Source organism: Sylvia atricapilla, chromosome 5 (genome assembly GCF_009819655.1).
Source record: "Sylvia atricapilla isolate bSylAtr1 chromosome 5, bSylAtr1.pri, whole genome shotgun sequence".
Classification (NCBI taxonomy): domain Eukaryota; kingdom Metazoa; phylum Chordata; class Aves; order Passeriformes; family Sylviidae; genus Sylvia; species Sylvia atricapilla.
This window is the reverse complement of record NC_089144.1, coordinates 18161699-18174954: the sequence shown is the minus strand read 5'-3', so window position 1 is coordinate 18174954 and position 13256 is coordinate 18161699. Positions and strand designations below refer to the sequence as shown.

The 13256-nt window shown below is 41.6% G+C and overlaps 1 protein-coding gene across 7 annotated transcripts in view; it reads left to right on the top strand.

Annotated features, from left to right (window-relative positions):
* CELF2 (CUGBP Elav-like family member 2) overlaps positions 1-13256 on the top strand; it is a 375554-nt gene that overhangs the window by 266586 nt on the left and 95712 nt on the right. For all 7 annotated transcript variants that reach the window (XM_066318826.1, XM_066318824.1, XM_066318822.1 and 4 more), the window contains one exon: positions 8860-8942. In XM_066318826.1, coding sequence (XP_066174923.1) covers positions 8860-8942 — 83 coding nt within the window. The remainder of the gene's footprint in view (positions 1-8859; positions 8943-13256) is intronic.

The window sequence follows — 13256 nt, the reverse complement described above, 5'->3', positions numbered from 1 at the left end:
TCCAGTACAGAACATTGGTTTTTATCGGGAAAGTTTATAAATTGCAAATAACTCTCAAAGATTTGATTCTTTTGAAGGGGTAATTTTATGGTGATGCTCTTCTATTCTGAGTATTTTTCCCTACAGAGTTGCCTCCTAGTTGAACTAGGACTCGAATGGCTTCTCAGGAGTCACAGTGCAATTAGAGGTTTCATCAGAGCAGTGATCTGGAAGTCTTATCAGGAAAGGCCAGTTTTCAGTGATCTTTCTCAAGCATTCAAGTGAAAGAAAAAAATAGAAGGAAATCCAGGACTACAAAACATGTATGCTGGGAAGTTTGATTTGCTACTAGTGAGTGCCAGGGCTGGAGACAATGGGGCTTTTGAAATGACATCAGGGAAAGATGTGTTTCTGCCTATGTTAATTTATGTAAACATGATCTTTGTAGAGTCTTTTTGAACTGAAATATAGTGTCACAGCAGTTTTCTGCTGTAAGAATGGATTAATAAGGTAGGACATCTTAATTTTGCATTTCCATTTTTTTAACATCTGTTCTCTGAACCCTCTTTCTCTACTGTATCCAAAGATGTATTTAGCAATGGTCAGACTTAGGGGTTACCATGCACAGAGGACATGTTAGTTCATTTTAAAGCCAGTAAACTCAAGTCAGTAATTGTTACCTGGCCAAAGAAAAGGGAAACAATAACCATCTGCTACAAAGAAAATAATAAGAATTTATTTGAAGGAAGAAGAAAGTGAATTAAAAATTAAGGAGCATTAGTGCAAGAATAAGAAGGAAAAGATGAAAGAATAGGTAAAGGGGAAATGACAAGAAGGGCAGTATAAGAAATACATAATTATTTGTATTTTCATTTTTTGTTGTTTCATTTCGATGTCTCCCCAGTTTCAAGATTTTGTATCTTTCTTGATACAATATATATACATAGTAACAGGCCTTGTTTAAAACTATTTCAAGTGTAAATAAGAAAATCTTGTATTTTGTGTATATTTTTTCCCATATTTTACAAGTGGTAAGTGCAGTAACTTCCCATGGGGACAGCCCCTTACAGAGCTAGAGGCCAGAATGCCATTTCTGCACCTTCTCCGCTTGCTGTCCTACTTACTTGAGAATTTCTTACTCAAAAACTCTGACAAGCAGTTTTTATTGTAACCCATATGGAGTGATGTATAAGATCCCAATTACTCTCTACCCCTGAGATGTAGACATGTGAACAAACCAAACATGAACACGACAGGGGGCACTGAGCTGCTGCTTTGATTTTCCCACTGATGTTGGTTGGCTGGCAGCCATCCATCTCCATGGGTTTCCCTAGGGATTTACACTGGGTAGGTGTTTGGACAGGCTGGCAGAGGAGGAACATTCCAGTCCAGGCCACCTGCAGATGAGGCTGGTGATGCAGTGCTGATGTGCAGGTCCAGTGCCACTGACTGCTCAGCTCTGTCTTTGCTGCGCTTCCTTAGCTTACGTTGCAATGTCTCATCCACTGCTAAGCCCAGACCAGTAAAGCTCAGCTTCCATCCCAGCACTCAGGGATGGTTTCTTTAGGGACAGATTAGTTTGTAATGACATAAAATTGCCTTGATGCTATAAACCTGATTTGTGTGTATTTATTTACCCTGCCACCATGTACAGAATCTAATTCTCCATCTGCTTTTTTTTTTTTTTTTTTTTACTCCTTTATCACCATCTAGTGCAGATATCATGAGTGTTGTGAAGATGCAGGTGTGAAAGTTGGCCCCTTCCTTCAGAAGTAAAACAGAGAGTTCCAGGATGATGGCCACTTGCTTCCCAGTCATTACACTGGCAGCAGGAGAGTTCAGGAATTTGCAAAAGCTGTCATTGTCCTATGTGAAAAAATTGTACATTGAAATTCTTCAGATACTTGTACAGCTATTAGCCATTCAAAACTGTTTAATATAAGTGGCTTATTTCAAAGAGCAAGAAAAGTAGATTCTGGCAATTTTGCCCTTGATATCTTTTCTATCTGTGTTGTACTTTAGTCAAAATTTACATAATAATGGGTAGGGAAGTGTTGTGGGACATGAACCGGTGCATATTAGCTCTTAGTTGCTTTCCCAAAAGGCTTGAAAATGCAGCAAATTTAATCTAGGTCAAAAAAAAAGGAGAGAAAAAAAAAGGGGGGGAGGGAGGAAGAAAAAAAAGAAAAAGAGGAAATAATAAAAAAAGCCCCAACACTTCCATTTTGTAGGCAGAGGACATTTATAGAGAGCATTTGTATTCACAAGGGTACAGGAATGACAGAGTGCGACTCCTCCAGAAGAGCTCCCCCGTGCAGCTGAAGGCTGACAGCAAACCAGGACTTGTGGCCAATTAACAGAAAGGCCGTCATACCTTGCAAGGCATGGAGAGAAAAAATTGAGCTCCATGGGATCATTTTTCACTGGCCATTTACGGGGCTGTTACCGGCCTAGAGCATTTGTGCTTTAATGTGAGCAGTGTGATGTGGGGCACTCCAGGGCTGGGCACCGGCACCCTGAATGCTGTAAACCAGGAGGAAAAATAGAGCTCAGGGTGGAATTTGGCACGTCCCAGCTGTGAATCCTTCTCACATGTGAGCCCTTGCCTACGTTCAGCTAATGTATTAATATTAGAAGTGGCATCGCTATAATATGTGCTGTCATTAGAGCGGCAGTGCGGTTTCCTGGCTGGTGACAGGACTGGTAATACGGTTTCCATCAGGGTGCCAATTATATCAAACTATTAGCAAACCTGAGCTAATTGGGAGGCAGCATCATTAAAGGTTGGTTTCTGCTGTGTTCGGCAATTCTATCAGGGATAGTTTCAGTCCTTTCCATCTTCCACTCCCATGACTCCATAGACAATAGAGCGTGAGGAGGGTGCAGGTAGGAATCAAAACACATCCCTGCCTTAGCCACTTTCTTGTTCTGATAAGCAGAGCTTCAAAGATAGTTGGATTTTTATTTCTGGGTGTCTTTGTCAGGAATGGCTGTAATTTACTATTCAGACAGTTCATGGTTTTCTCTTGTTTTGTATGGAACCACCCAATCAAAATCTCTAAGACTTGAAACACCTAATAATAGATCAGTGTCTTCAGCGCAGGTTAGGTAATTGCACTAACATCTGTAGAAATGCCAGGCAAGGCCCCCATTCCACTGCATAAAATGTAAACAAAGTGAAAAGTCTCATTGCCCAACCACACACCTGAACTCCTTGTAGCAATAGGTCTTCTCAGTGGCTTTAGTGGAAAAGAGATTTTAATGTCTTCATTGACTCTTGGAAAATGACATTACAGCTCATGGTATGTCTGGTTGCTAATTGTGCTGTTCAGGCAGCTTTTTGTGATGTACAGAGCACATATTCCAGACTTCAGGGGGATGGCTGGAATGCAAGAGACTTTAACAAAGTCTGCCCTGTATTAGTGTAGTGTTTAAATTTTGGTGGTTGGATGAGTTAAGGTGGAAATCAAGAGAGAAACATTTGGAGTGGGGAAAAAAACAAGAAAGAGAAATCCTCCTTAACTTAAACTAGCTTGAACTGTGCTAGATTGACAAGAAGTTACTGTCCCCATTGAGATTCCAGACTTGTATTAAGCCAGCACCTGTTCTGCTTGCAAATGCACACACAAAAGTGAGCTTCATTCACAGAAAGAAAGAAACATAGCAGGACTTCACTCATTTAGCCTTCCAGGGCCTTCAGTCCCTTGATCTGTCAGCCCCTTAGAATTCAAACACAGCCTTTAAAGGAATTTTCAATTCACAACATGATGACTTTGTTGATGTCCTGAATGTGAATGTATTTTGAATTGAATTTATCTGCCAGGATTCCATTACTTGCTAAAAGAATACAGAGTTCAATCATCAGATAATCATTATAGCTGTTTTGAAGTGTTTATTTTATTAGTCTAAAAGGTAAAGCAAATTTCATACTTTTAAGTTGTTGCAGGCTTCACAGGCGCCCTGATAAATTCTTGTATTTCTATACCCCATGGTCAGGGTTCAGGTACTGGCAGCAGGTGATAATATGCACAACACAGGAGAGATCCAAACTGACAAATTTTGACAGTTGAAAACTAAAGAAACTAATATATCAGACCAATAAATATGGGTTAGGCTTTTTTATTTCCTCCTGTATCTTTTCTCTTTAAATTCCCAAAAGTCAAATTTTCAGGCTTGGGAGGCTGCAGAATATTTTCCTTCAAGCAGATCAAAACCTCAGAGCATCTTGTGGAACATGTTTTAATTCCTGTCCACATCCAAGGGTTATTTTCTCATATAGATGCACATGTGTAATTCTTGGTAACTTTAGCACAGGAATTGTCTATTCAGTTTAGGGAGCTCTAAAAGACTTTTTCTCACCCGAAGCAAGATGGAGGTTGCTGTATTCATTCAGGCATGAAATCCTGGCTGAGAGATTAAGCCTCTTACACAGATCCCAGTGCCATTAAATGCCAATGAGGACTGTGTAAGCCACATCTTGAAGTGGAGGAGAGCTTCCTTTTGTTGGTTGTTCAAAATTAGGAATGTAAACAGCTCTGTAAACAGATAATTAGTCTGTGTTTGAACTGGGAGAAAGTGTTGAAAATAATGGCATTTTCAAAATGTGATGAAAATAATGGTGTAGCTTCTGGAGATGTCATAGAGCTGGATCTTGCATCCTAACAAAGCCATGACTGCTCTGCTGGGAGGCAAATTTGGGTCATAGAGCAGAAGTCACATGGGAGGAGAAGCCCCATTGCATGGGGTCACTAACAGCTCTTTGAAAAAATTGCTTACAGGAGGAATGGCATTTCTTAAAGTTTCATGGTGAAAACACTGTTTGTCATAGTTCCACAAAGTCCTCCAGAAACCCAAGTTCACTGTCAGCAGAAAACCATGGCTACTATGGTGTGAGAGTCCTCACTTCTAAATGATGGCTTCAGTGAACCCATGGCTTGATTCCCATGTAATCCATTGCTGCCATCTTTGACAGTGAGTCATGTAAAGCTGTTTCTAGCCATACACGAGGTTCTTTATCCCTGTCACTGTCTTGCTAAACAGGTTTGTGTGGAAATTAAATAAATAAAATCTCTACCACTGGTGCTAATTGGTGCCTTTGGCAGCCTGAGCAAGGGCTTGTGAATTGAATGTGTCATGGAGAATTGAATGTGTCAACACTCTCCCAGTGGCTGGGACCTTGAGGTCTTTCTCTGGCACTAAATTTCCTTTGAAAAAAAGGAAAAAAAGGGGAAGGGGGGAGGGGGAGAAGAGAGAAAGAGAGAGTGAAAACAAGCTGAAGTAAGAGATTCTTTCCCTTTTTTTAATGAGGTGTTGAAGTTGAGCATTGTAGCGTCCATAGTGCAGCGTTTGCTCATCAGATGCCTTGAGAAGCAGGGCTGTTTGCTGCTGCTGTTTCTCAGGCATCACATTTGTTGCCATTAAACGCCGAGCAGCATGGAGTGGCAGGTTTTATCCAGTCTGTTCAAGCATCTGGCAGGATAGCCATGAAGTTGTTGCCGATGTCCTTAAGGGACTGTAGGGATCTGCATGATTCATTCAGCATTTTTTTCAAGGTACAAAGAAGAAATGCCTTACGCTGTAGTAAATACTGTTCCAAGTAGAGCACAACCAGCTTAGCAGAGCATGGGAGATTTGCTGCTCTGGAGGCACTGACTGGCAGCATGAGCTCCTCTGCCTGTGGGCAAGAATACACTAACCCACGTGGAGTTAAACTGGGCTGTATTTCAGGCTGTTGTGGACTGGCAGAACCATATCCGCAAAGCAATTCACTTTTTAAGTTGTCCTGGCTGGGAGGGGAGAAGGTTATCACTGCCAGGCTCTGAGTTATTTGGATGTCAGAAAAGTCTAGTTGTGGTTCAAGCTGCTGTCAAGTTTGTTGGTGATGAAACAAAGATTATATGTGCATGGGGTCTGAAGGGGAGGGTTCTGGTTTTTAGTTTTCTTTCAGTAGGAACATACTTTTTTTCTTTTCCAGCTGGGCCACTTGTCTCTGGCAATATTACATTTTCTTTTAGTAAAATGGAGGAAGGAAGGTCATTTTTTCTTTGCCTTTCAGCAGAGGACAGCTACCAGTCCTGAAGCACAGATTAGCCCTGTCCTGTTACTCAGGCATCTTCCCCTCCAGTATTCCTGCAGGAAAAAAAAAATACTGAATTAGGTACTTCTTCTATGTACTGGCCCAAAAGGATTTTACACTGGAGGCATCTTCAATGCAGTTTGTGTAACATGGCTGCAGCACATGTGGAAAAATCCATAGGCTGAGCTACAGCATTTCCTTGGGGAAACATGGATTATGGCCTTCTCTGTTCCTCTCTGTTGCCTTATTTTCTTGTTTGAGTCCAGCCCTGACCTCTGTAGCAGATAACTTCAAATTCAGGTGTCCACAAGTAAGCGTCCATACTCAAACAACAGCAAACCAGGTCTTGTTGTGAGGTTTATTTTATTTGAGAAGATATGAGCCAAATGCATCCTGAGAAAAAATTTATCCATGTGCATTTTCAGATGTGTCAATCTGTGAGCTGAGAAGTCTCTATTTTTGTCGGGGTCCAATGACCTGCCTGAAACATCTGCACGTTTTCCATTAAGCTACTGTTTCTTCCGGCCCTCATTCACAGAAACATTTTTCTCTCCTGAGCTATTACTTCCCAAAAAACGACCAGTTAAAGGGTATTTCACAGCATATTCATCTTTCAAGTGCAGTTCTTTCAAGTAGTGCCAAGAATGATAAACCAATAGATTTCAAATTTCTCCTTATCAGAATGAACCCACAGAGCTAAAATCTAAAATGAAACTCTTTGGGCCCATGGAAAAGGACATGGCAATTGCAAAGTTGTGATTAGAGCTTGATATTTCCCCTCTGAATCCTCTCTCCTGGTTAAAAAGTCTTATATTAAAAAACTAATAAATCAAATGAAGAAACAAGAAGATAGACTTGGAGCTGGCTGACTGGATAGATAAATATTACAATATTGTCCCAAAATCACACTATTAAATGTCACAAACTCAGAAATATTTTTTTCTCATTTTCATCAGGGATAAAAGAATTCAGATTTTCAGAATTTTCCAGTGAAACAGAAGGTTAAGAAACACAGGGAACGCAAACCTTAACACGCTGTGCCTGTCTCTAGCACACATCCCTGCAAACAACTGCTTACTGAAATAATTACTAAACCAGCTCCATCATAAAGTGTGAAATTTTAAAGAACCTGTTGGCAGTATGAAAAATGTTCCTCTCAGCTGTGTTAAGTCTGCATTACCTGCCTGCCCATGTTTTGCTGTGCCTGCAAGTGATTCTGTGTATTAGGGATAAACTTGCTGTGTTCCAGCTGGGAATACATGGTCACCTTTGCTTGTTACTGAGGAAATGGTTGTCACTGGCCTGGCTGCAGGGCCAGAGGGAGCATTCCCAATGCCATGCACAGCTTGAGCCAAGCAAGGGGCAGTGGAGGGGCCGTTCTGGATTCAGCCCTTCCTTCCAAAGTGGGCCACCTCCTTATGGTTACTTCCAGTTTGCTGTGTGCTGCTGTGCACACCTTCTCCTCGTGTCCTTTGGCATTACTGGGGTGCTGCAGGGTTGAACACAAGCAGGCAGGTGGGCTTGGGTGTTTCAGCTTGGCCAACATTACCTTGGCCATCAGCTTGGGAGCTGATACAAGCATCATCTTTGCTCACTGCCTGAAGCACAGATTATTTTATCTGTGTCAAGCGCCAAGGGAGCACCAAGGCTCATGAGCCAGGGTTTCTTTTATTTACTGATTGGTTTTGACATTTCTTTGGAGTTGTAGCAAATCCCTGACTGTGATTAAGAGAACAGGATTGTTTTCTGATTCATCAGTAAGACCTGCATCATCCTCTTTCACGTGAAGTGGGTTTTTACTTCAGGAGCCACTTCTGCCCCCCAAATTGCATTGTCCAGAATGTTTTCCCTCTCCCCACAGCAGCTGGGTCACCAAACACCCCATCTGCAGCAAACATCTCATCTGTCAAGAAGCAGACTTCGTTGCTGTGGGGCATTACAGGCAAACCCTGGTCCTTGCTTTTTTTGTCCCCTGCCTGTGACATTACAGCTCTTCCCTGAGGATCTGCCTATGAGCCCTGACCTCACCCTGGGGCTGGTGTTGAGCTGCCTGGTTTGTGTGTGCTGCAGAAAAAGCTGCATTACATTTTTGCAGTGGACAAAGTCACAGCAGTCCATGTTTGGTCCCACACACCACCTGGCTGGACCATGCTGTCAGAAGGGAAACCACAGGATTAAGGCAGCTAAAATCACCTGCTATACTGAAAATTCAGCAGATATAGGGAGAGCAGAGCCTCCCTTAATGCTGTCTGCCATCAGCAGCCTCCACTATCTCAGCAGTGGCAAATTCACCTGTAGCTTATTTTTCATTCTTGAAACTGAGATGAGTGTTCTACCTCTGGTCCTGCCTGGTTTCAAAGAAATGGGGGAACCAACCTTAGCTCTTTTGTATAAGGCCCTTTAAATAAGGTCCTGCTTTAGCCTAATTTTCTGCTTGGGAAGTAACAATGAATTCCTGCTGCTTGAGCCTGCCATGTTGCTTATATTCAAAGTATAATGGGAGCCTTCAGAAAAATATAACCTTATTTACAATGTACAAAGCCAATTGGATTTTGGTTAACAATTTCTAAGTGATTACAGTTCACTAACAATGCAGGTGTGCTATAGATGCAATGCACAGGGGGGGACTTCTTATTTTAAACCATACAAGCTTTCTTTTATTCATGTCATTCAGGCGCCTCAGGATAATTCACATTTCCAGCTTTCATAATGTGTTGTTCAACCACTGTTTTTTTCTCCCTCCCTATTGTACTCTCACAAATCATACTCACTAATTTCTGAAAGCTTTTCATTTCTCTCTATAGGTTGTTGTTTCGTAACATTTTATACAAGAAAAGCTGCTCTTGAGGCACAGAATGCACTGCACAATATTAAAACTTTACCTGGGGTGAGTACATTTACTTTTTCATCCTAATTATTTTATTGCCAGAAAAACAGCCCTTTTGTTCTCAATGCTGCTTGATGTCCCAAATGACCTTGATCTCTGCAAGGGGGGTGGCTAAGCTGATGATCTGTCCTGTGTTGGTGCCAGTCCTGTAGCAATGGAATCATGTCCAAAGGCAGTTGCTGTTCTCTAGAAAGTCCCTTGGCTGGAAAGTGTACTGCTTCCTGCTGACTAGAGACAGTGGCCAAAGTGCAGTGTGGATCTTTTGAATTTATTTAAGCAGGAGGGAGGAAGGAGAGATAACATATGGCAGACAAACACTGTACCACTGAGGCTTCATGTTTGAAAAGGGAGAGAAGAGGAAAAGACAAAACACAGTTAAACTTTATTAAATGCAGCCTTTATCCACATGATTTCTAGGCAACCTGAATGCACATCTCAGGGTGTTGTGGAGTGTGGTACCACGTAGCAGCTTGCAGAGAGTCATCCTGTCTCCTGACATCACCTCTCCTCACCACCTGCTCCCACTGGCACCAGCGTTCAGAACAGTTGTGGTTGTGTTGTACAAGCTGTATCTTGTGTTTTCCTATGATATTTTGTACTTAAATTACAGGGCTAGAGAGAAATATATCACTGGTAATTGCATGTCTTAACTATGGAATCTTCTTGTACCACCATTTTTTCTGCTGAGTACTTTGAGGATGGAAGAGAAAAAATGTAAAGGATGGAGGTATATTCCCTCTTGATGCAGGAGAAGTGTTCAAGTATATGTTTATAGTGTCTGGTTACAGACATGAAAATAAATAAATACATGGTGTAAGTAAATAGAGCATTGCCTGGACTGACAGTTTTGTGGCCAATATCTCCTTTAGTTCCTGTGTGCTGTGTGTGAAATTGGACACTCTGTATTTGAAAAATTACATCTGGCTAGTTTACTTTATGCAGGTGATTTCCTATTAGGAAAGCCATCTCGTGTCATGGAAATGAGAAGTGTATCAAGGTCATGGGACAGTTACCCATGAGCCTCACTAAAGGTAAAATGGATATTTGCAATGATAATGCTGGGAATGGTGGTAGGAAATCTGCAAAAGTAGGCCAGCCACAGGAAAACAGGAGAAACGTTGTGGCACTTCAAATGATGTTTTCCAGTAACTGGCCCTTGCACTGGGCAGTATCAAGATCTTACAAGCCTCCCAGTGAGAGTCTCAGCACTTTAGGGTGTAGAGGATGGATGTGATATCCTCGTGAGAGAAAGGAAGGGCTCTGAGGGACAATTCCCTTTGAGACACCTTTGGATTTCAGGCTGAATCTCAGGATCTTCTGGCTCTGCAACCCCAGTTGTTGGTTCCCATCCCCACTGCCAGAAAATGCTGAGCTCTCTAACCCCATTCAATGTTGCACCTAAACCAACTCGCTGAGTAATTGCTCTCCATCATGCTTTGAGTCAAATGGCTGTGTGGACTGGCTGGGTAGGATGGAGGTGATCCCAAGCTGCTGGAGCAGCCCCTGCCCAGATAGCATCCCTCAGGCTCTACCACAAGATCAACTCATCACCCCCCCTAGAAGCAGGCAGGGTCTGTTTAGGTCATAGAATCACTGAGTCATAAGGATTGGAAAAGATCTCCAAGATCATCAAGTACAACCTTTGACCAAAACCCACAATGTCAGTAAAATCACAGCACTAAGTGCCACATACAGTTGTTGTTTGAACGCTTCTAAGGATGATGACTCCATCACTTCCCTGGGCAGCTTGTTCCAATGCTTGACCACCTTTTCAGTGAAGAAGTTTATTCTGATGTCCAGCCTGAACCTCCCCTGGTGCAGCTCAATGACGTCTTCTCATCCTGTCACTGATTGCCTGGAGGCAGAGCCTGACCCCCACCTGGCTACACCCTCCTGTCAGGGAGGTGAAGAGAGTGATAAGGTCACCCCAAGCCTCCTTTTCTGCAGGCTAAACAAACCCAGCTCCCTCAGCTGCTTTTAATTTTCTCTGTTTCCGTGAGTCCCCTAAGCTGCTGGCTGTGTTTTGAGAGATCTTATTTATCCCAGTGGGTGACTCAGAGGGGCAGATTCCCTCTCTGACTTCCCCACACAGAGGTGGCAAAGCTGGCTTAGCTCTGCCTTGCATCTTATTTGAGCAGGGCATCATTTTCTCCCTGACTTTTGCACAGCTAATGAGCAGGCAGCAGTTAAAGACCCTAGTGTACCTTTCGATGGTTTTAAAATAAGGTTCAAAAATCTAAATTTTTTTTTCTAAAGCTCTCTCTAGCTCTTTGTAATTTAAAATTTATCTTTCCAAGCTGGTTTTTCCTGTCCTAACTGTGAGGTTACAAAGTTTTCTTTTGAGGAAGTGTGGAAATTGCATTCCCATGACTCTGGGGCCTTGGCATTAAAAATATTCCTGATACATCCAGAGATGTTTAGATTTTACTATGATATAAGTTACTATATCTACTTTTTTAAAGGGAAGCTTCAAAAAAGGAAAGCAACTTGAATACATTTCTACTACTTCTCTTTCAGAATGATTCAGCATATATTATATAACAGATTCTATATTTTGCACGTGCAGTATGCTGACATTTAGCATAAATGGGGATACTGTTATGCGGCATCTGTGTATTCCCAAAATAACTTCATTTAAGCACTCTTTAAAGTTGTGGCACATGTGCTGGAAACGCCTCACATTAGCAGGGTTCTCCTTACATGAATTTTAGCAATTTCTGTATTGTTCCTCTTGCCTGCTAAGCAGCTTTTACCAAACAAGAAGGAATCAGTAGTGTATAGTTCCATGTGTGAAATAGTCTCAGAGCAAATGGAGGCAATCTTCTGTCAGAGCTACAACAAGGGATGAATTTGGATCAGGGTCATCTGGGCATCAAGTGTCAGCTTGCTTTTCCAGTAAGCAAGGTACGGTCAGTAGGAGGTTCAGTAATAAGGTGTCTGCTGGAAACAAAAGATTCTGTGCCTTCCCCTTTTGCTGTAATACCACCAGTGCATCAGATAAGGCATCCTTAAATAGCCCAGGAAGAAAATCCGAGGCAAAGGCAGGTGATTTATTAGTGTAAGGTAAGGAAAGCTGGCAGAGGCAGGAGCAGGGGGCTGAAGGGATGCTGTGGCTGTTGGAACTCGTCTGTGTTGTACCTGCACTCAGCTGTAACCTGCACTGCTGCTGAGGTGTGCAGGACAATAGTTCTGTGTTCATTATTGATGAGCTTAGATTATTTCTGGGTTTAGTCTCCCCACTTCTTAAATGCAGCCTTGCTCCATGTAGCTCAGTAAGCAGGTTTTGGATCAGCACCGGTGAAGCCAAAAAAGTGGGGGTTTAGTGTGAAATTTATCCCCCTTCCAAGGCTGCATGTTGAGTTTAATTTAAGTAGGTTTTTGAGCAAAGCCTGCAGTGCTATGTCTCTATCTGTGATTTTTGCCTGGACCTCATCCTTAACAGAGACATGAAAACACCAGCGCTTGATCTGCTCCTTTGAGCTGCACCCTTTTAGTGGACATGAAGAAAATAAGACCAGACATAAATGATTAATGCAGAATCTTGGAAGAAAATATTGCAGGGTGCCTTGCTGTTTGATTACAAGCCTTGGAATTAGTCAACATTTCCATAATTCTAAACCAATATACACCTGTTTTCCCACTGTGATGTGAAGGCACAACTTAATTTAACAGAAACCCCGCTGTGCTAAATCTCTCATTAAATACCAAGCTAGTTCTGTAATTTAAAGTTGCAGCACTACTATTTTAACTGAATTGCCTTTGTATTATAAAATTAATAAGAAGTTAATGATGCACTCTGCTGTATTCTCTCAGATTTTTTTTTCACAGCTACAACAACAAAAAAAGAAAGATAAAGAAGAAAAACATGTCACCAGCTGACATCTCAAGGCTTTTCTGGTTTTAATCATTTTCCTGAGGATAGAAATTCATTTAAAAGATGTTTTAAAATAAATTTTAAAAACTTTCTGCCCAAGTAGGATCAAACATCATCTTTTTATTCATGATTAATATAATCTCTCTGTTAGTCATCATATTCCTTGTCATATATTGAAGCTTTTATCTTTCCCAAAATATGTATTTAGATATCACTTGTTATGTATGATTGCTACTAGGCAGAGAAGCAGATATGCAGTGTTTGAGAAATACAGGCATATTGTTATGATATATGATACAGATCAACAGAACAGGAACAGTTCTCTTCTGTTTACTTGGTGCTGGCATCACAAGTAGCTTTTACGTCTTGCAAATGAACAACGTGAATTTTCATATGTGTCTTTTCAAACATGTCACGAGAGCAGGTTGCTGATACCCTTA